The sequence below is a fragment of the Choloepus didactylus genome, chromosome 1 (assembly GCF_015220235.1).
Source record: "Choloepus didactylus isolate mChoDid1 chromosome 1, mChoDid1.pri, whole genome shotgun sequence".
Lineage (NCBI taxonomy): Eukaryota > Metazoa > Chordata > Mammalia > Pilosa > Megalonychidae > Choloepus > Choloepus didactylus.
The window spans coordinates 88,247,967-88,272,453 of NC_051307.1; the positions used below are offsets into that span (position 1 = coordinate 88,247,967).

Here is a 24,487-nt window from a genome sequence, read left to right on the forward strand (position 1 = left end):
TCTTCCAAAATGTCATGTAAATTTGTGTACTTAAGATATTTAGATGTTGAAGGTGACAGAAAGAGAGGGACACCAGCATGCCATGCCCACCATCCAAGAAGCAACAAGAATCTCAAAACTGTCTTCCCCAGAGCACTGACAGCAACCAACTTAGACACAAGCCAGTCCCTGAATTATGGAGCCTTTTTTATATTAGAGAAAAAGACATGTCCGCTTTCAAAATTATATTGTCAGTGTCCCTATACTTAAAAAACATAGATACAGATTTATCTCACGACCAAGAGAACATTCTCTGCTGGCAAGAAGCATTTATCTTCTACTAACATCTTGTATAGAGCAGGCATTCGATGAACAATGTTGAATAATAATGACAGAAGCATACAATTACTTTTCTGAAAATCTGTTCATTTAGTGATGTATTCTGCTCAGAAATTGGAAGAAGTTTTCATTCAAAAACAATTAAGGGAATCAACCTGCAAGTACTATTGGAGTGCCTTTGGATACCACATTGCACTACACAGTAAGTAAAATGCAAATATCTTTGAATTAGTAGATAATGAATTCAAAAACAATGAAGTCAATATTCAAAATACAATCAGTGATTTTTTTTAAGAATTATTGATTTAATAAAAGATTTCATGGCTTTAAAATCACTCCCTTTTATCTTGAATTTTTTGAAAGTTTAAAACTGACTTCATTGATTTGAACCTTTGGATCCGGTTTTCAATGCCTAAAGGTAGCTACAATGAGCAAACTACAAAGAAACCAATTTCTAACTACCATATACATGAACTTGGTTTTTGAGTACCAACAACCTGATTAGAGGTGTGTAAAAGGCAAGGCAGGATAAAAATAAAATAAATAATATGCAACAGGAAGACAAGGCCCCTGAAAAGAAGCCAATTAAAGAGCAAGCTACAACCAAGTGAAGAACAATGGGTATGGGTAGAAAAGTGACTATTATGATTTAGTTAAATGTTAACCAAAATGACAATCATTTTACTAAGTTTTGGCAACACACCTGTTGCATCTCTGTTTCCACATCTGCCTGGGTTACTAACTGAAGAAGCTCATCTTCATGAAGACGAACCTGTGTTTCAAAGCGGGCATCTTTCTCTCGGACCACCTGCTGCATGGAACTCAACTGAAGACACATACCAGAGAAACTATACAAGTTACACTCCCCAAATATGCACAAACAAACCTCAGAGGCTACTCTCCAAAGATAGACACTAAGAATTCATAGACAGTAGCTTTTTTAAAACTAGATTTTGAATGTTAAGGATGAGAATGCTGGCAGAGATAGACCTGAAAGTACCCTCAAATATGAGAAAAGCCCTCTCTCAAATTCAGAATCAGCCCTAAATATAAATTAAATTAAAATTATATTTGAATGGTGACTAGAAATATTTTAAATAAAGATACAAGAATATGAGGTAAGGTATAAAAAGTTCAAAGGATATTAGAACATTAAACATAGAAAGTGAAGTTAGATTTTTGTTAAGCTCTAGACAGTTCTTTCAATAGCACACACAGTCAAGAACTTCCAATGAAACTGTCATGCCCTTTAAGTTAAAATTCAAACTAATGTATCTTGCATTCAAGATTCTCAAAATGAGAATTACAAATCTATCTTTCTAGTCTTATTTTCAAAGAACTGCTTCGACCAAAGAACTTGGCATGCTTCCAAACCCATACTACCTCCCAAAACAACTGTCTCATTACTTGCAGGCTTCTAGAACACACACATTTGTAATTGGCTTTTAATAGGGTGAGAAGGAAATAAACAGATGGACTGTGAGCTGCTCAGTAGTAGTGCTTCTGTTTATTTTGTTTATAAGTTTTGAGATTGTGTGTGTGTGTGCGTCTGTTTATTAGTTTCCTTGAAACTATGGTCAAGCAGGCTGATCAGCTCATAGCATGCCCATTTTGCAGTGGTAACTATAGTTTATTTCTCAATTTGTGACATCTTGAATTAACCTTCACTCTGTTTCTTGATATCAATCCTCATAATTGTTTGGATTATGTGAATTCTCATCTCAATACAAATTTGAAATCCTGTGTTTCAAGTGTGCAGACACAAGTCTACACATCCTTTCCCATAAACGTGCCATAGTTTAATCTCCATAACTTTGCTCACATTATTCCCCTCAACTGGAATATATTCCCCATCCTGTCTACAATATTATCTACCTATGACTATTTTGCCTACATCCTATATTTTTGACATAATCTTCCTTGCTCATCACACCCATAGTAACCTCTTGCTCCTCTCAAAGTACTTTCAGTGTGTATTGCTGCTCACTTTGGCACTTATTCTGAGTGGCTTGCATTATAAAGGATCCATTAATATATTTATGCATCTTGGCTTTCACATTTTAAGAACTAGTAGATAAGAATCATGTTTTGTACTTCTCCATACTACACTGTATATAGCACCTGCACATAAAAAGGACACAGTAAGACCTGATCGGTATATTGAAGAATTTCAGGATATACAATTTAACAGTGTACATAGCAGTAGGCCACCCACAGACAGAAGGCATTTCTACTACAAATTATCAATAAAATAAAGACCTGATGGATAAGATTAGTTATGTGCAAAGGCACCACAGGGGAAAAAAATGTTTCATGAGTCAAAAGCATTCTCAAAAGAAAAATATGGAGTGGGGGTGGGGGACACGACTCAACCAGAAACATGAGTGCTAGTCCAAACATAATCTAGTCTGGTGACAGAAAAAAATGTGAAGAACAATGTCGCATATTAATGCCATTTAACATTCAATCATATAACCTACACCACTTTCTGACTACACACTCGCTAAGCAATCTTCTGAACATAATTTAACTTCTCATTAAGATTCTACTAGAGGGAAAGAATGGACCTAATCATCTGTATTTCTAATTTTCATGTTAAATGACATCCTGGTTTATCTGTCCCTTTTTTTTATTATTATTAACTTTATTTATCAAAAAATAAATTAAAAAAAACATTTCCAGACAAAATAAAACAAAGAAATAGGAAAAATAAATCAGTCTCTTTTGAACTTAGCATGGGTCCATTACTAAGAGACTGAAACTCTGTGTTCCATGAAAGCAGGATTTCTGGGCCTACTGAACTAAGGAACAGCCAGCAATCAGGCTATGGTGAATTCATACAAGGTAAATTACATTTCTGAAATTTCTGGGTAAATAGATGAGTTTCGCTAGAAACACACTTACCTACTACAGCATCTCCCTTCTAATTTCTACATAACACTCCGGGCAACTATATATTTAAAAGTGCCCATGTGAATTGCCTTGTTATGTAATAATCCTTTATACTTCCATGATACTTTGTCCTAATGATTATGAGGTAGTTTCCACCCCTACCTGTGCAGCCTGTTCTGCCTGAGTCTGGCTGAGCTGGGCTTGCAAAGTGCTAATGAGTTCCTCCTTCTCTTGGAGCTGTTGCTTCATCATTACAAAATCTTTCATTTCTGTAGAAGTCTTATCAAACTGAAGACAGAGAAGACATTTTTTTTTTTAATTTAAGCAAAATAATTAACATTCTTTTTATTTTTATTTCAAAATTTCTAAATTTACTAAGCCTGCACCCACAAAGCAACAATTCCCCCCTTTCCCCTCTCGTCAGCCCCTGGTCATTTCTTTCTATCTCTATAAATTTGCTATTTCTAGATATTTCTTATACATTGAATCATACATTTTTTATCCCTATGTGTCTTGCTTATTTTGTTCAGCATATTTTTCAACGTTCATCCATATTACAGCATGTATCAAAAATTCAATCCACTTTATTGCTGAACAGTCTTAATCTTTGACCTCCCCTTCTCATTTGCCCTAAATACTTACCATATCTTATTCTAATTTACACTTAACACATAAGGAGATGGTATATATCATGGTTTTTAAAAAGTAATTATCAAAATTTATTTGTAAGATAGAAATGTTAGCAGTGGCAGTTATTTAATTTCTCTGAAATCCCACATAAAAAGATACAGCACAATTAAAAAGTAAAGCCAAAACCAATGGAAAATATTTACAACAAAATTAGGAAGGTAGTTCCACAAACCCCAAAATATGAGCAGGTAGAGATAAATGACCAAAAGCCAAAAGACCTTCATGGTATTAGACTGCGTAAAAGGAAGAAGAAAGCATCAGAGCAACAGCTGATGGTCCAAAGAACAGGAAAACCCAAAGAGAGCCAATACCTATTGACTGAAAAGACAGTTTGGAAACGAAATAAAGTTTCAGTGGCTGAGAGATTCCAAATGGAGTCGAGAGGACACTCTGGTGGGCATTCTTAAGCATTATATAAACAACCCTTTTTAGGTTTTAATGCATTGGAAAAGCTAGAAGTAAATACCTGAAACTATCAAACTGCAACCCAGTAGCCTTGACTCTTGAAGACAACTGTATAGCAACATAGTTTATAAGAGGTGACAGTGTGATTGTGAAAGCCTTAGGGATCACACTCCCTTTACCCAGTGTATGGATAGATGAGTAGAAAAATGGGGACAAAAAACTAAATGAAAAAATAGGCTGGGGGGGGTGGGTATTCTTCTTTACTTTTATTTTTTATTCTTATTTTCACTTTTTCTAGTACAAGGAAAATGTTCAAAAAATAGATTGGGGTGATGAATGCACAACTATATGATGGTACGATGAACAATTGATTGTACACTTTGGATGACTGTATGGTATGTGAATATATGTCAATAAAATTGAATAAAAAAAAGGCAGCATAATTTTTGTTTCTCACTGATACCATACTACTATGAATAAATTTGAAGCTCAAAGGTAAGAAAAATTTACTTTGTGGCTTAGCTATTCAGGTATGAGAATTTCTGTTGAAATTAACTTCTTGTAGGAATATATAATAATGATTGTATGCATTTTCCTAATATGTATCAAATGCAGAGATTTCAATAATAATCAACAGCATTATGTACATTTGCTGCAAAATTACAAGGAAATTTCTAACAAAGCTTTGTTGACATATATATAGATAAATTTAGAGTTGTTTGTAAATATAGAGAATACCTCATTGAATTTAATGTTAAGAATACTGAGCTGATGACAGTTAGTGAATATATCTTACTTGGAACAGATGTATTTTTTAAAAAGCTTTATTGAAATAAAATTGACTCAATAAACTGCCCATTTTTAAAATGTACGACTAGGTAAGTTTTGACATTTGGACTCAATCAAATGAATATATCCGTCACCCACAAAAGCTTATCGGATCCCTTTGTAATCCCTCCCTCCTGCCCATCCCCCATGCAACCACTGATCAGCTTTCTGTCACTATAGACTAGTTTACATTTCCTAGAATTTTATGTAAATGGAATCAGACTTTTTTTGTCATGCACTATGTATTCTTTCACTTGGCAAAATTATTTTGAGATTTATCCATGTTGTTTCATGTATCAGTAGTTCCTTTTTATTTCTGATAGTATTCCATTGTATGGATGGATATACCAAATTTGTTTACATAATCAATTGCTGATGGACATGTGAGCTGTTTTCAGTTTATGACTATTACAAATAAAGCTTCTAGGTTCACTCCTATACAAGTCTTTGTATGGAAGTATGGTTTCATTTATCACCGAGATAACTTTGAAATTGATATGTCTTTCAAAACTCAACCAATTTTTTCAACATAGATGCAAATATTAAAGGAAAATTACGTTTCAGCACTCAATTCAGGTTTTATAAACCTTTAAGTATATTCTCAACAACTTTAGTATATGCATCTACTTTCTCAACTGTAAATTTCATGAAATCTAAACAAAGATGAAGTATTTCCAATAAAAATTTAGCATCCAAATTGAAATGTAAAATATAAAACAAAGTGCAAAACCTAGTATGAGAGAAAGAATGTAAAATAATGCAGAAATATTTTTATAATAATGTTGAAATTGTAATATTTTTAACATATTGGGTCAAATGAAATATATTATTAAAATTGATTTCAACTCTTTCTTCTTTACCTTTTGTATTGTGGCTGCTAGAAAATTTAAAATTATATATGTGGCTCACATTATATTTCTATTGGACAGTGCTGGTATAGACCAAAGTGGGGGAGGTAAAGACAGGGAATCTCAGAAAGTCACCATATCTTTGAACACTACACAAAAACAACAGAAAACGGAGTTCTGTTAAGAAAAGCTTTCCTGAATCAAGTCTTGTTCTAAAGGTTCAGGTAAACTAATTTCACACAAAAATAAGCAGTAGAAATGTATCATGGCCAAACACCCCCCAAAAAGTTACTATTTAAAAAAAAAAGGTTAAGGAACATAATAACATGCTTATAGGAGATGAAGGCAAGTCAGAGGCATGCTCAAAAAAACAGATCAAAATTACAATCTATTTCAAAAGGAGTTAAAAAAAAGACAATTTGATATAAAAGACACAACAAGAAGGAATACAAAAGTAAATAAAGATATAATATTATAATGCCTTAAAGAGAATAAGTTTAACAAAAAGAAGAAACTTTAAAAAATACAATTAAAAATGAAAAAAGAGATAAAAAGTGTGCCAGTTTGTATTATGGACCCCCAGAAAGAGCCATATTCATTAATGCAATCTGGTGGGGGAAAATTTATTACTCTTTCTGTTAGGGTGTGACCTCTTAATTGAGTGTTTCCATGGAGATGTGACTCACCCAACTGCAGGTAACACCTTTGATTAGATTATTTCCATGGAGGTATTACCCTGCCCATTCAGTGTGGGTCTTAATTAAATCACTGAAGCCCTATAAGAACTCAGACAGAAGGAGCTCAGGGCTGCAGCTGAGAGAGACATTTTGGAGATGGCCATTGAAAGTAGACTTTTTGCTAGCCCACAGTTTGCCTGGAAGAAACTAAGAGAACAATGCCAGATGCTTAGAGAAAGGTCCTGGGAAAAAGCTATTTTGAAACCAGAATCCTGGAGCAGATGCCAGCCATGTGCTTTCCCAGCTGACAGAGGATTTCTGGAAGCCAAAAGCTATTCTTCAGTGAAGGTACCCTATTGTTGCCTTAGTTTGGACACTTTTATGGCCTTAGGACTGTAACTTTGTAACCAAATAAACCGCTTTATAAAAGTCAATCCATTTCTGATATTTTGCATAATGGCAGCATTAGCAAACCAGAACAAAAAGGAATTGAGAGAAAGTGACAAATATTAATTAAAGATACTCAAAGATCAAACATATTGATAATAAGACTCCTTAAAGAAGAAAAACAAAGCAAAGTACAGACCAAATATTACACGCTATATCATTCAAGAAAACTATTCTGAAATTAAAAGATTTGAAACCATACATTGAAAGCGCATACTGGGTACCTAAAAAATATCAACTCAAAATGACAAACAAGAATACACATTCTAATAAAATTAGTGGACATACTAGACAGAAGCAAGGAAAGAAGGAAGGAAAGGAGGGTGAAAAGAAAGAAAGGAAGGAAGGAAGGGAGGGAAGGACCACAGATATCTGTTGGAGGTCTAGAAAAATTTGTCATGTAATTATCAATTGGCCTTAGTAATTCCTTAACCTAATGATTATAAGGTGACTTATACCCCTACCTGTGCAGCTTGCTCTGCCTGTGCCTGGGTAAGTTGGGCTTGCAAACTGCTAATTCGTTCCTCCTTCTCCTGGAGATCATGTTTTATCTTTTCTACTTCTTCCATCTTTTCCTCTGTAGAGCTCGTGTCATGCTGAAAATACAGGAGATAAAGTCATTTATTAAAGAATTCCTATTAATATTTACTTGGCCTTTACCTTTAATTTGCCCTCCACAACCATTTTATTGTAAAGTTTTATTAATCCTCCTATAATTTCTTGATTTACTACATATTCTTCATTCAATCATCTCATGTCAGTGATCCTTCCTTCCAACAGTTAATTCACCTGGCTCCAAGTAATCACCTTTTTCCCTTGAAAGCAAGGCAAACTGTAACTATGCTAATAAATTTCATTACTTTTCAATTCTTAGTAGAGGAATGAAGAAGAATGATTGGAAAAGAAATACTGACATGTTTCCTCCACAATCATCATCACTCACCTTATGACCCCTCCTACCCACCAAAAAATACTAAACCCTGAAACAAACAAACAAAAAGGATAAAATTACTTTCCAGGGCTCATCAAAAGTCTACCTTAATACAGTAAATCAGTTATTAGTTCAGAAAGTAATCAGATTATAATCCAAAAAAATTAACACTGAAGTTACCGAATATTTGTATTAACTCAATTTGGCATTTTTATGAATTAATAAATCTCTTACCCTTTGACATGTTCCCATCCCCAACTATAAAGAACACAAGACACCATAAAATATCCAAAATAAGGGGGCCCCGAACAGCCAAAATAAACCTCATAAAGTTCATACATTAAAAACCAAAGAGATACTAATTAGAGTCGCTTCTTTGCAGGATGAATTTATCGATATTTTACACATGGTTCAAAAACTATATTTACCTAATTTTTCCAGGCCACAGCAGAAGAGAAGCAGCAGAGCAGAGGTGAGGAAAGAGTAAGTTGTTGTGAGATTTAGACAGCTGAACTAACCAAAAGGAAGGCATCTTGGAGTTTTCCACTTTCAGTATGACCACACACTCCTATTAGGCCAACCCTCCCAGAGATAACACTAAACATTGGATAGTGTAGCAAACAGCTATCTGAAGACACTGCAGAGCAATTGAAAGAAGGAAGATACTGGAGTGGAAATGGCACTGAGGTTCCCATTTTAACAACTTTTAGTCTGAGGGTAGGACCAGTCAGCACTGTGCAGGAATAAAACTTAATACAAAACCCAAAATTTTACCAGCTTGAAGAACCAGAGTACAGATTTCAGGGAACCACAGTTGCTTTTAAGTGAGGTCAGCAAAATGTCAGAAAAGAGCTAGTGAGGGGAGCTCCAAATTCTTTTGATAGTCTGTATTTTTTTCCAAAAGTTCTTTCTTTGACTGAACTAGATACTGTTTTCCTATTTAACTGATCCCCTACGTGCCAGTTTGAAGGTATTATGCCCCTCAAAACACCATTATCTTTGATGTAATCTTGTGTGGGCAGATGTATTAGTGTTGGTTAGATTGTAATTTTTTGATTGAGTGTCTCCATGGAGATGCAAGCCACCCAACTGTGGGTGATAACTCTCACTGGATAATTTCCATGGAAGTGTGGCCCCACCCATTCAGCCTGGGCCTTGATTAGTTCATTGGAGCCCTATAAACCTCAGACAGCAGAAGCGAGCTTGCTACAGCCAAGAGGGATGCTTTGAAGAACACACAGGAGCTGAGAGAGGAGCTGCAGATGAGAGACAGTTTGAAGATGGCCGGTGAAATCAGACTTTTGCTCCAGAGGAAGCTAAGAAAGGACAAACACTCCAAGAGCAACTGAGAGAGACATTCTGAAGAGCAGCTACAGCCTAGAGAGCAACATCCTGGGAGAAAGCCATTTTGAAACCAAAACTCCGGAGCAGACAGCAGCCATGTGCCTTCCCAGCTAAAAGAGTTTTCCAGACGCCATTGGCCATCCTCCAGTGAAGGTACCTGATTGTTGATGCATTACCTGGGACACTTTATGGCCTTAAGACTGTAATTGTGTAACCAAATAAACTCCATTTATAAAAGCCAATCCATTTCTGGTGTTTTGCATTCCGGCAGCATCAGCAAACTAGAATACCCTATTTCTGCTTACTGGAACTACACAAAATATTTCCATACTATCTTCCACAAAACAGTCAGACAAGCATCTGAAGATTGCTATCATTTCTTCAACTATATTTTCCCCAGAATAACTAGCTCTGTATTAGGTATATAATTACTAAAGGGCTGCTATGACTAATTGTTGGAACTCAGAAATCATTTCATCTACTCTTTTATTTAACAGAGGAAGGAACTGAGGCTCTAAGATGTTGATTTGGGGGTCTCAGAGCTTAAAAAAGAAAAAAAGAGTAAAGTATAAAATGGATAATTTAAAAATCTAATAACATAGCACAGGGTAAGTCAGGAGAAACAAACAACATGGGGAGGGACAGGTTGGTACTACAATGGGCAAGAGAAGGAATTACCAGAGGAGGGGAAAAAAAAAAAACAAAAAGAAAGGAAAGAAGAATCATAATGAAAAAATGACTTGAGAAGATTGAGAAAACCTTTTAGAATAAGCTTTGAGGAGTTAATTACGGTGATCAAATGAGGGAAAGTAATGTCTTCTGAGCATTAGATCCAAAAGAAAGACAAAGTAGGGTACTAAAGAGCTAACTAGTGACCCCCAGGGTTGTGCCTAGAGAATTAATTAAAACCTCATTTCCCATTTGGTACAAAATTTATATTCTCTGTAGCACACTATCTAATTTAAACTGTATGGCCAGTTTATTTAAACAACATAATTACAGGGAACCTAGAATAGGGAATGAGCGCTTGTTATTATGTACAGATTAATGTAACACCCTGATACATTTTGGAGTATTTGGGGCAGAAAAGAAAAAAGTATTTGTAAAGTCCCCTTGAGGGACTAGGAAAAATGTGGAAATATTAAACTTCCCCACCTGGCGAATTCCAGATATGCTCATAAGCATTAGGAACTCCCAATTTAATAAGTCAAGCCCGCAATCTTGGGGCTTACCCTTATGAAACATTCCTGCAAAGGAGAAGCTAAACCTACTTATAAGTATGCCTAAGAGTTACCCCCAGAGAACTTCTTTTGTTGCTCAGTTGTAGCCTCTCTCTCTCTCTCTCAGCCAACTCTGCAAATAAACTCACTACCCTCCCCGCTATGTGGGACATGACTCCCAGGGGTGTAAGTCTCCCTGGCAATGTGGGACATGACTCCGAGGGATGAGCCTGGCCCTGGCATTGTGGGATTGAGAATGCTTTCTTGACCAAAAGGGGGAAAAGTAATGAAACAAAATAAGTTTTCAGTGGCTAAGAGATTTCAAATAGAGTCAAGAGGTCATTCTGGAGATTATTATTATGCATTATACAGATACCCCTTTTTAGTTTCTAGTATATTAGAATAGCTAGAAGGTAACCCCTGAATCTGCTGAACTGTAATCCAATAGACTTGATTCTTGATGACGACTGTATAACAGCTTTCATCATGGGACTATGTGATTGTGAAAACCTTGTGACTGACATTCCCTTTATCCAGTGTATGAGCAGATAAATAATAAAATAAACACAAAAAATATATAAATAAATAATGGGGGTGGTAAGGCTATGAGATGTTTTGGATGTTCTTTTTTATTTTTATTTTTTTATTTTGGAGTAAGGAAAATGTTCTAAAACGGATTATGGTGACAAATGCATAACTATATGATAACACTGTGAGCCACTGACTGTAAACTTTGGATGGATTATATGGTGTGTGAATACATCTCAATAAAATTACGGTTAAAAAAAATACAAAAAAAACCCCACCTCACTTCCCAAGAACCAAGAATTTTGAGCAAAAGAACATTAATGGGTCAAAGGGTGAAGCAGTGTAAAATTAAGAAAATAAAATGATTTCTTATGCAGGATGTAGTCTAAGCTAACTATGATGTGCACATGTGATATGCCTGCTTCATAAAATCTATACCAAACCTTTCACAAAACTGAACTTTCTTGTTCTCCAAATGATGGGATGAATGTGAAATTTCTGGGGTTCAACCACAGAGGAAAGTTAATGAAAACCTTGTACTGGGACAATGCTCTTTTCCTCAAAAGGCAACACTTTCCTTACTCCTTGATCTACCCCTAAATTAAAACTTTTTTAAGGTAACAGTCATAAACCCAGAGAGCCTCCTTTTTAGGGAGTCCAAAGTAATCTAGCAGAGTAAATTCAGCTCACAATGCATGAAACTTTACCATCACTATGTGGCCATAAAAGGATTTAGAGTATTCTATATATCAAGTCATTGAAGTAAAGATTTTCAGAGCTCAGAGGAACCTCAGAAACCATCTAGTTTAATCTTCTAACCAATGATGAAATTGTTTCAAAAGATATGTGCCTTTCTTCTCTAAATGCCTTGCTTCAGTACTTATTTCTTCCTGTTAGCCTTTTTAATTATCTGAAAGTCTAGGCCACACCTGGCATTTCATGTCCATGTTTTCTGTAAGCCTTTTTCATTCTCCCTGTGTGAGGATGGTAGTCCAGTGGTACCGCAATTCAATAAGAAAGGCCAATATTTAGTGCTATACTACTTTAGCTTTATAAATGCTTGTGATCTATGAAGATATGACATGTTGGGAGGCTTTTTTGACTAAGGAAATATATATTATACTCAAGTCACCATACCTTGGTGAGTTGCTCCTCTGGTTGCTGTTCCATAGGTAGAACGGTCCCTCCTTGTGCCTTCATTTCTTCTATGTGTTTATTCAAAGAAGTTAATTTGGCTTTAGCATGAAGTTTTAGTTTTCTAATTTTGTTATCAGCAGCTTTTCTTTCTTCCTGTCAGAGAACAATGATGGTAAATGCATAAATGTTTACTCATCACTTATTAGCACGTAAGCAAAGTTATTTTCAGTAGATAACGTCTTACAGTATTAGAGAAAAAAAATCAGATGCTCTAATAATCGATGAAGAGAAAAATCTAAGTGAATGGTGTATCTGCCTTTTATCAACACTTGGCAAGAAAGGATCAAAAAAAAATAGTACCTGTAGTGTTTCATCCTTCTGCTGCAGCTGAATATCCTTCTGCCTAATAATATCCTTTAGCTCTACCACCAACTGTTCTGCACAAGCTAAGCGCTCCAGAACATCTTCTTGAGTTCTACTACTAAACTCCATGTCCGATTCTTGGGGTAATTCCTAGTGTTTAGATAAAAGATTTCCAAACACCGGGAAAAAAGTATTAGTTTCCAAACAGAATTTCTTTCATTCCAACCTCATCTTTCTTTTGCCCAACTTATATCCTTCTTAATTTAAAAGGTCTTTCCAAATCTGATTCAAAAATAATAATAATTATTATTATAGCTATTATCAAGTATGAGTATTTACTTGATGTTAAGAATTTTACAAACATTATCTCATTTAAGGAATCATTATCTTAATTTTACCAAAGAGAGAAATAAAGGGAAGCAAAGATCACAAGCCATTAAAATTAAGACAGTAGTTGAACATGTTTCTTAACCACTAGACATACTGCTCATCTAAAAAACTTCTTTTGACTCCTTGTGTGGCCCTCAGGAAATACAACACTTAGAAGGGGTGGATGAATTTATAAATGCAAACATAAGAGGTGGTTCAGTTCTCCCATTTGTCATTCCCCACCCCACCCGCCCCCAGAACAGGAATATATTCCCAAGGAAAAGGATGAGGAGGAAGAGTGAAAACAATCTAGCACTAAATAAGCCCCAGGGGTACAAATGAGAAAGATCTTTCAAATCTTGTCAAGGACTTGATGCCCATCACTGTGGCTCTTATGCTAAGAATTTACAGAAGAAGGACCGTTTATAGTCTCAATATTATTCTTAATCCTCTCTTCTACCTAGCACAAGGGAGACTGCTCATACCCTTCTACCTTAAGTTATTTTCCTCAGAAGAACATGGAATATATGTCTGATCAGTTTAAACAGAGCAGAGCTACTCACAGGATCTAAGGGAGTCTCCATATTCTGATCAGTGTCATCTCCTGATAATTCATGCAAAACAACATTTGCTAATCCTGACAATCGGCTCAGCATCCTACAGGAAAAGAGGAAAAGAAGTTATAAGAATCAGTAAAATGTGCATAGTTTTCTCCTATATTGATAATCATGTCTTCCACAAATGATACATGAAAACTAAGGTGATACACATTAGACAACATGATGATGTCTTCAAAAGGGCATTTGAGTTTGTACAATGTATTTATGCATGGTTATTTTCAGTGGCAACTACACAGAGATTTTAATCACCATCACCAATACCATTTAAAAATAAATATAGAGGGGGGAGGATCTAAGATGGTGGCATAAAGAGGAGTGGAAACTAGTTAGTCCCCCTGGAGCAACTAAAAAAAAACAAGAACAACTAGTAAGTAACTTGGAATAACTGGGGGGGGGGGGGGGGGGGGACAAACATGACTGTCTGCTCATCATATACCAGACTGAATTGGGAGGAATGCCCAAGATCACAGCATAAAATCTGTAAGTAAAACCTGAGGATCCAACCTGGGAGACCTCTCCCCCCACAGCCCAAGCTGCAAAGCCTGGTGGTGCTAGAGAGACGCTCTCTCCCAGCAAGTGAATATAGCTCACCTGAGCTCCAACTGGGCTTTTAATTAGAGAGTGTGAACTGCTCACTACAAGCTACGAATCCCTAACAAGCATAAAGAGGCTATGGGTGATGACTGATGGAGAGCTGGAGGGTCGCAGCGGACTAGCCCTGAAGGGGACTTTTGGCCCCTGTTTTGGCTCAGTGGAGAAAGCCTCAGCCATTTTCAGTTCCCAGTGCTCTGACCCAGAAAAGGGTGGAGATCACAGGCAGAGAGAGACCATTGTAATGCTAATGACCTCTTCCTAGGGGGTCTATCTTCTCTAAGAGGAAGGGGGTGGGGCCCAGCTCTACTACCCGCCTTCCATTCAGAACCAGACCCCAGAGCCTGGGGGAAAACAGCCATGAGCCACACCTCCTTACACCAGTCTGGAGTTACAGGCTGAAGGCACCACTGGCTGGGCAGAAAAGTGACTCCTGAGGCATCACAGGCTGTACCAATTTTCTAAGACACACCCTGATGCTGAATACTTCTTCCTTCTGGGACCTGAGCCTGTTATGGTCTTGGAAAACCTGACTGGGGTAACCAAGGAAACCATGCCTAGACAACAGAAAACTGCAACCTACATTTAAAAAAATGAAGTTATGGCCCAGTCAAAAGAACAAACTTACACTTCAACTGAGGTACATGAATTGAAACAATTAATAATAAGTCAATTCAAAAAGTTCAGGGAAGATATGGTGAAAGAGCTAAACAGTATGATGGACACACTGGGCATACATAAGGTAGAAATTGAAAGTTCAAAAAACCAACTGGCAGAATCTATGGAAATGAAAGGTACAACTCAAGAGATGAAAGACGCAATGGAAACACACAACAGCAGATCTCAAGAGGCAGAAGAACACACTCAGGAACTGGAGAACAAGGCACCTGAAAGCCTACACACAAAAAAACAGAGAAAACAATGGAAAAATACAAGCAACATCTCTGAGAACTTAAGCACAAAACAAAAAGCAAGAATTTATGTATCACCGATGTCCCAGAAGGAGAAGAGAAAAGGGGCAGAAGCAATAATAAAGGAAATAATCAATGGAAATTTCCCATCTCTTATTTTGAGAATATCCGTATTTTATGGATCCAGGAATAGGCCTATACCAAGACACTTAATAATCAGATTACCAAACATCAAAGATAGAGAATCCTGAAAGCAGCAAGAGAAAAGCAATCCATCACATACAAAGGAAGCTTGATAAGACTACATGCGGATTTCTCAACAGAAACCATGGAGGCAAGAAGGAAGTGGGATGATATATTTAAGATACTGAAAGAGAAAAGCCACCAACCAAGAATCCTATATCTGGCAAAACAATTCTTCAAATATGAGGGAGAGCTTAAAATATTCTCTGACAAAGAGGCAATGACAGATTTTGTGAACAAGGTACCTGCTCTACAGGAAACACTAAGGGAAGCACTGCAGACAGAGAGGAAAAGACAGGAGTGAGAGGTTTGGAAAACAATTTTGGGAGATAGTAACACAGCAATGTAAGTACACTGAACAAAGATGACTGTGAATATGGTTGAAAGAGGACCATGTGGGACACCAGAACAAAAGACGAATGATAAAGACTGGGACTGTGTATCTCAGGGAAACCTAGGGTGCTCAACGATTATAATAAAAGGTACAAGTATGCTTTTATGTAAGGTAGAACAAATGAATGTCAACATTGCAAGGTGTTAAAAATAGAGTGATACTGGGGAAAAATACAATCAATGCAAACTAGAGGCTATAATTTATGGAAATATTGTATTATGCTTCCTTTAATATAACAAAGGCAATATACCAAAGCTAAACACATATGGCGGGGTGGGGAATAGGGGAAGGGTATGGGACTCCTGGCATTGGTGACGCTGTCTGACTCTTTATTTCTACTTTAGGTTAATGCTATCTTTCCTTTTGTTGCTTTCTAGATTTTAAAATCTCTCGCAGCTCTGAGACATACCACCACTGTTTGACGAGCCGGGGGACAGGGGAGGACATTTCAAGGTCCAGTGAGGGACAAAGAGACTGAGAAAATATGAACAGAGATTGTGTTTCAGCCTTGGGTCTGAAAATCCTTCCCCCACCATTAAGGGAAGCAGCAGCTGGCAGCTGTTTCCTTGCCTGGGGAACAGCTAGAGTACTGTGTCAGCTGAAGAAGTACTCTGCCACAGGTAGAGCCCCACATCGAGCCAGATTTTAGGCAAAGTGAGGACATAGGAATCCCGCAGTTTCAGCTCACCAGTGTAGACACACAGCCTGTGCTCAGAGGCAATGCAGCCTCTGAGGATGATTAAGTTACTGAACAGTGCCATGTGCTAGAAAGTCCAGAAAGTGCAAGGGAATAGAAACATTTTAAAAAAGATGCTCCAGACTCTGTATTAGGACCACAGCAGCTGGTTTACACAACCTGCACAGAAACACAGCCCTGTTTTGGCTGAAAAATATGGACAACCCAACTGTTAAAGAAAGGCTCTAATACAAACCCAGGTCTTGCTGGCCAGTTAAAAACAGAGCACTACTGGAAGCCAGCAGATCTAGATTACCACACACACTGAACTTGCTGGGGTACCCAGTGCCTACCTCCCATCCCTGTGGCAGGCCAAGCTGGGTCTGTGATTTGGGGGGAAAACTGGGGGGGAGGGCAGAGCCAATCTGGCAACTGGCCAGCAAGAGAAACAAAGAAACATAGAGATTAAAGAAAACCAACAAGAAAACCCAAGGGAAAAAAGAGAAAAAAACCTCCAGAATAAACTAATCAAGAAAACTGGATGCCTAGACAACAAAAAATCACAGTCCACACCAGGAAACATGGAAGATATGGCCCAGTCAAAGGAACAAACTAACACCTCAACTGAGATTCAAGAGTTGAAACAACTAATTAAAGATGTTCAAACAAATCTTCTAAACCAAATCAATGAGTACAAAGAAAATGTGACAAAAGAGACAAAGGATATAAAGAAGACACTGGATGACCATAAGTTAGAATTTATAAGCTTGAAAAAACAAATGGCAGAACTTATGGGAATGAAAGCATAATATATGAGATGGAAAACACAATGGACACACACAACAGCAGACTTGGAGAGGAAGAAGAAAGGATTACTGAACTAGAGGACTGAACATCTGAAACCCTACATGCAAAAGAACAGATAGGGAAAAGAATGGAAAAATATAAGCAGGGCTCAGGGAACTGAACAACCACATGAAGCACAGGGAGATATGTGATATAGGTGTCTCAGAAGGAGAAAAGGGAAAGAGGGCAGAAACAATAATAGAGGAAATAATCAATGAAAATTTCCCAACTCTTATGAAAGACATAAAATTACAGGTCCAAGAAGCACAGTGTACCCCAAAGAAAATTGATCCAAATAGACTTACTCCAAGATTACTCATCAGATTGTCAAATGTCAAATACAAAGAGAGAATTCTGAAAGCAGCAAGAGAACAGTAATCCATCACATACAAGGGAAGCTCAATAAAACTGTCGATTTCTCAGTGGAAACCATGGAGGTGAGATGGCAGTGGTATGATATATTCAAGATGCTGAAAGAGAAAAACTACCAACCAAGAATCCTGTATCTGGCAAAACTGTCCTTTGAATACAAGGGAGAGTTTTAAATATTTACAGATAAACAGACATTGAGAGAGTTCATGAACAGGAGACCTTCTCTACAAGAAATACTGAAGGGAGAGCTACAGGCAGACAGGAAAAGACAGAAGAGAGAGGTTTGGAGAAGAGTGTAGAAATGAAGATACTAGTAGATAGAGAGATTGGGCAATTGATACTGAAGGAGTATAGAATGTTCAACAGGATTGAATGTATAGATCCAGAAATGGATAGCACAATACTGGGTGATGGTAGCACAATATTTTAAGTAAACTGAACAAAGATGACTTTGAGTACAGCTGAAAGAGGAAGTTTGGGGTGTGTATGACAGCAGAAGGACAGACAGAAATTAAAGACTGGGATGGTATAACTTAGTGAAACCTAGAATGGTCAATGATTGTGATTAAATATACAAATATAAGAATGTTTTTACATGAGGGAGAACAAATGAATGTCAACTTTGCAAGGTGTTGACAATGGGATAGTTTGGGAGAAAACACAATCAATGCAAACTAGAGTCTGTAGCCAACAGTAACATTGTAATACGCTTCCATTAATTGTAACAAAGGCAATATACCAAAGCTAAATGTCTATACGAGGGGGATATAAGAGAGGGGTATGAGATTCTTGGTGTTGGTGGTGGTGTCTGACCTTTTTATCTTATTTTACTTTTATTTTGTTTTTTTTTTTAGTCACCATTTTTTTCTTTTCTTTCTTCTTCTTGTTTTTCTTTTTTTGCCTTTTCCTCTTTGTGGAGGAAATGGAAATGTCCTCATATAGATAGTGATGGTGAATGCATAACTATGTGATTATACTGGGAACCATTGATTGTTTACTTAGGAGGGAATGTATGGTGTGTGAATAAAACTGTATAAAAAATAAACAGAGGGATACAAGTGCTGGAGAAAATGTGGAGAGAGAGATGTACCTAATCACCATTGGTTGGGAAGTAGAATGGTGCAGCCCTTCTGGAGGGCAGTGTTGTGGTTCCACAGGAAGCTAAGCATATGGGCCTGCAAAACCCTGTTATTGGGTATATACTTGGAAGAACTGAAAAGAGGGATGTGAATAGACATTTGCACAGTGAGCGTTATGTTGGCAATATTCACCGTTCATAGTAGACGGAGGTGGCCTAAGGGTACATCAACTGATAAATGGAATGGTGAACTGTGGTGTATACATACAATGGAATACTGAGCTGCTACAAGAAGGAATGAAGTTGTGAGGTATGCAACCAGGTGAATGGACATGGAGGACACAATGTTGCATGAAATAAACCATTATACTGCCTCACTAATACGGACTAACTATAATGTGCAAATGCTGAGAACTGAATCTGAAAACATAGGTTATCAGAGGAAGGCTTATTGTACAAGTTCCTAGATTGTAAGCTCTTACATCAGTTACATCTATTCCTGAGTTTTAATGGCTATTTCTAAATTCTGAGATGCTGAGCTCTTTGTGTATAACCTGGTCAGTCCCTGGAACTTCAAGTATCTATGTGACACCTGAGACTCAGAGCCAGAATCTGGCAGCTATGAATGTCAGCATTACCCCATAAAGCAAATGTCAAAGAGGCTGGAAAAGAGATCAAACTTCAGTTAGAGATATGAATGAAATGGACTTGGTTGGAACTAAGGTAAATCAGACTAAAGGGTAAAGGAAGATATTGACGGTATTTTAAAACTTCAATTTCCATGCAAGACCAAAGGAAGAGATGTTTATTAGGTGCAAAATCCATATTTCTTGTATCACACTATATAATTTAACTTGTATGGTCAGTTTATTCAAACACCATAATTACACAGAACTCTGAAAAGGGAGTGACATCTGGTTGGTTTGTACAGGTTAGTGTGAAACACTGATACATCCCAGAGTAATTTGGGCAGAGAATAAAAATGTATTTGGAAAGCCCTCTTGAGGGACCGGGGGAAAATGTGGAAATATTAAACTTCCCCACCTGGGGAATTACTGATATTCTCACAAGCATTGGGGACTACCAATTTAGAAGACCGAGCCCTCAATCTTGGGGCTTGCCCTTATGAAGCTTGTTACTACAAAGGAGAGGCTAAGTCTGCTTATAATTATGCCTAAGAGTCACCCCCCAGAAAACATCTTTTGTTACTCAGAAGTGGTCTCTCTCTCTCTCTAAGCCAACTCTGCAGGTAAACTCACTACCCTCCCCACTACATGGGCATGACTCCCAGGGATGTAAATCTTCCTGGCAATGGGGGACATGACTTGTGGGGATGAGCTTGGCCCTGGCACTATGGAATTGAGAATGCCTTCTTGGACCAAAACAGGGAAGAGAAATGAAACAAAATAAAGCTGCAGTGGCTGAGGGATTTCAAACAGAGTTAACAGACCATTCAGGAGGTTATTCTTGTGTATCATAAAGATATCCTCTTTTAGTTTTTAGTTTACTGGAATAGCTAGTAGAAATACCTGAAACTGTTGAACTGTAACCTAGTATAATTGATTCTTGAAGACTACTGTACTTACACTGTGTGACCATGTGATTGTGAAAACCTTGTGGCTCACACTCCCTTTACCCAATATATGGACAGATGAATAGAAAAATGAGGACAAAAAGTAGATGAATAATAGGGAGTGATGGGGGTATGGGATGTTGTGAGTGTTCTTTTTTACTTTAATTTTTATTCTTATTTTTTGTGGGTGGTAATGAAAATGTTCAAAAATTGATTGTGGTGATGAATGCACAACTATATAATGGTACAAATGACTACACTGTGGATGATTGTAAGGTTTGTGAATATATCTCAATAAAATTGAATTAAAAAAAAAAAAGGAACCAATCAGAACTAATGTAAATGAAGACCACAATAACAGAAATGAAAAATTCCCAGCGTGGTTTCAACAGCACATTTGAGGTTTCAGAAGAAAAAAAATAGCGAACTAGAAGACAAAACAATTAAAATGAGTCAGGCTGAGTGAGAGCAAAGAAAAAAAATTACAAAAGCGAAAATTGCCAAAAATACCTCCAGGACACCATCAAGTGTACCAATATAAACATTAGGGAAGTTCCAGAAAGAGAAGAAAGAGAAAAAGGGACAGAAGAAATATCCAAAGAAATAATGGCAGAGAACTTCCCAAATTTAGCAAAAGATGTGACTATGCACATCCAAGAAGCCCAGGGAACATGAAACAAGATAAACATAATGAAAAATATAAAAATATAGCCAATCATATATTGATCACACTATGGAATGCAAAACACAAGGAGAGATTTCTGAAAACTGCAAGAGAAAAGCAATGTGGTATGTACAAGGGAGCCCCGATTAGACTGAATGCTGATTTTTCACCAGAAACCATGCATGCATGAAAGCAGTGGGTTGAAATACAAGTATTGAAAGAAAACAACTGCCAAACAAGATCTTTACATCTAGTATGACTTTCTTTCAAAACTGAGGGAGAGATGAAGACAGTCCCAGATAAACAAAAGCAGACCGAGTTCATCAACACTAGACCTTCCCTACAACAATGCTAAAGGGAGTTCTGCAGATTAAAAAGAAAGGACACTAGACAGTGCTACATCTTCAACTTTTTGTTTTGAAATCTCATCAGCCAAGTATCCCAGCTCGTCGCTCTCAAAGTCTTCCATCTGACACCAGGACTCAATTTTGCCAAATTCTCTGCCACTTTAAAACAAGGATCACCTTCCAGTTTGCAATGACACTTTCAACATTTCTGTTCAAGGCCTCATTGGAAGTATCTTTGGAGTCCATATTTCTCCATATTTCTAATAACAGTCTGTCTCTTCAAAGCAATCTAGGCGCTTTCTCTCAAGCTCTTCACAATTCTTCCAGAGTCTTCCCCTTATCCATTTAAAAATCCATTCAGACATGTTTGGTATTTGCAAGCTCAACAGCATCAGCACCCCACTTCTCTGGTACCAAAATCTGTTCTGGTTTGCTAATGCTGCCATTTTGTGAAACATCAGAAATGGACTGGCTTTTTTAAAGGGGGTTTATTTGTTACAAAGTTACAGTCTTAAGGCCATAAAGTGTCCAAGGGTACCTTCAATGGAGAAAGGCCATTGGCATCCAGAAAACCAGCTGGGAAGGCACATGGCTGGCATCTGCTCTGGGGTTCTGGTTTCAAAATGGCTTTCTTCCATGATGTTCCTCTCTAGGCTGTAGCTGCTCTTCAAAATGTCACTCTCAGTTGCTCTTGGGGCATTTCCCAGGTTGTGTTTCAAAATGACTTGGGGCATCTGTCCTCTCTTAGCTTCTCTGGAGCAAACTCTGGGCTAGCTTCAGTAAAAGTCTGCTTTGAATGGCCATCTTCAAAAGGTCCCTCTAAGCTGCAGCAAGTGTCTGGGCCTGCGTGGCTCTTTTTAAAGTACTCCAGTAAATCAGTCAAGACCCACCCTGAATGGGTGGGGTGACACCTCCGTGGAAAGATTAAATCAGAGTTATCACCTACAGTTGGGCGGGTCACATCTCCATGGAAACACTCAATCAAAGGATTCCAACCTAATCAACACTAATATGTCTGCCTCCACAAAACTGCATCAAAGAACATGGCTTTTTCTGGGGGACATAATATATATACAAACTGGCACATTATGGTAGCCACAATAAAATAAAGGAAACATATATCCAAATAAGAAAAGAGAAGGCACTCAATATGCTACAACATAAAAATTAAATAAATACAAAAGTAGGCATTAACAGAAGAATTGAGGGGCAAAAAAAGGATAAGACTTACAAAGGCTAAATAGAAAAATGGCAAGGAGAGTCACATATTATTAAATATATAATCAGTAGTGACTTTAATGGGTCACACTCTCCTGTGCAAAGGCAGAGACTGGCATGATCCAACTTTTTGCTATCTGCAAGAGTCTTATTTTAAATTCAAAGACACAAGTAGGTTGAAAACAAAAGGATGGAAAAATAAATATACCATGCAAATAGTAACCAAAAGAGAGCTAATATAAGATAAAACAGACTTTAAGTCAAAAACAGTTATAAGGGACAAACACAGACATTATATATTGATAAAAGGGACAATCAACAAGATGCAATAATTATAAATATATATGCACCTAACAACAAAACCCCAAAATACATGAAGCAAATATTGCAGATTTGAAGGGAGAAACTGATGGTTCTACATTAATATAAGGAGACTTTAATATACCACTTTCAACAATGGATGAACATCTAGTCAGAAGATGAATAAGGAAATACAAGAATTAAATGATACGCCTAACCAACCAGACACACAGACATATATGAACACTTCACCCAACAAAAACAGAACATACATTCTTCTCTACTGCACATAGATCATTCTTCAGGATAGACCACATGTTGGGTCACAAAACAAGCCTCAATAGATATAGAAAGATTGAAATCATACAAAGCATCTTCTCTAGCCATAATGGAATGAAGCTTGAAATCATTAAAAGGCAGAGAATGGGAAAATCCACAATGTGTAATTTAAACAACATACCCTTAAACAGCCAATGGGTTAAAGAGAAATTGAAATGAAATTAGGAAATATCTTCAGGCAAATGAAAATGAAAATACTACATATCAAAACTTATAGGATGCAGCGAAGGCAGCAGCGACAGGAAAATTTATAACTCTAAATGCTTACATTAAAAATAAGAAAGACTTCAAATAAAAGATGCAACCTCAAAACTGGAAGAACTAGAAAAAGAAAAGTAAACTAAACACAAAGAAAACAGAGGAGGAAATAACAAAGATTAGAGTGGAGAAAAATGAAAAGAAAACCAAAAAAACAATTGAGAGAATCAAGAAAACCAAAAGTTAGTTCTTTGAAAAGATTGATAAAATTGACAAATGTTTAGCTAGTCTGACAAAGGAAAAAAAGAGAGAACACAAATAATTAAAATCAAAAATGAAAAGGGGGAACCTTACAAAAGACCCCACAAAAAAAAAAAAAAGACTGTAAGAGGACACTATGAACAACTGTATGTCAATAAATTTGATAATCTAGATGAAACAGACAAATTCATAGAAATACACAAAGTATTTATTTTGACTCAAGAAGAAATAGAAAATCTCAACAAACCAGTTACTCATAAAGAAATCTAATTAATTATCAGAAACCTCCCAATGAAGAAAAGCTCAAGACCAGATGGCTTCTTGGAGAATTATAGCAAACATTCCAAGAAGACTTAACTCCAATTCTGCTCAAACTCTTCCAAAAAAAATGAAGAGGAGGGAACACTCCCTAATTTATTCTATGAGGTTAACATTATCCTCATACCAAAGCTAGATAAAGATAGCATAAGAAAAGAGAACTACAGATCAGTATCTCTTATGACTATACATACAAACATCCTCAACAAAATACTAGCAAAAATCAAATTCAAGAGAATATCAAAAGAATTATACACAATGAACAAATGGGATTTATCTCTGATACGCAAGATTGGTTCGATATAAGAAAATCAAGTAATGTAATACATGACACTAACAGAATGAAGGAAGAAAAAACACATGATATCTCAATTGATGCAGAAAAGCCATTTACCAAAATCCAACACCCCTTAATAAAAGAAAACTAGGAATAGAAGGAAACTTCCTCAGCATGACAAAGGGCATACATGAAAAGTCCACAGCTAACATTCTATTAAATGATAAAAGACTGAAAGCTTTCCCTTTAAGAACAGAACAAGAC

At 36.8% G+C, this 24,487-nt stretch overlaps 1 protein-coding gene across 1 annotated transcript in view; it reads right to left on the reverse strand.

The window, feature by feature from the left end:
* The window catches only part of LOC119534322 (golgin subfamily B member 1-like), a 37,302-nt gene that overhangs the window by 2,120 nt on the left and 10,695 nt on the right, over window positions 1–24,487 (reverse strand). Inside the window, exons 2-7 of the mRNA XM_037836532.1 lie at window positions 13,561–13,654; window positions 12,626–12,778; window positions 12,266–12,418; window positions 7,570–7,701; window positions 3,373–3,498; window positions 1,022–1,144 (exon numbers count right to left, since the gene is read on the reverse strand). Of these exons, the coding sequence (XP_037692460.1) occupies window positions 1,022–1,144; window positions 3,373–3,498; window positions 7,570–7,701; window positions 12,266–12,418; window positions 12,626–12,778; window positions 13,561–13,653 (780 nt within the window). The 5' untranslated portion in view covers window position 13,654. The remainder of the gene's footprint in view (window positions 1–1,021; window positions 1,145–3,372; window positions 3,499–7,569; window positions 7,702–12,265; window positions 12,419–12,625; window positions 12,779–13,560; window positions 13,655–24,487) is intronic.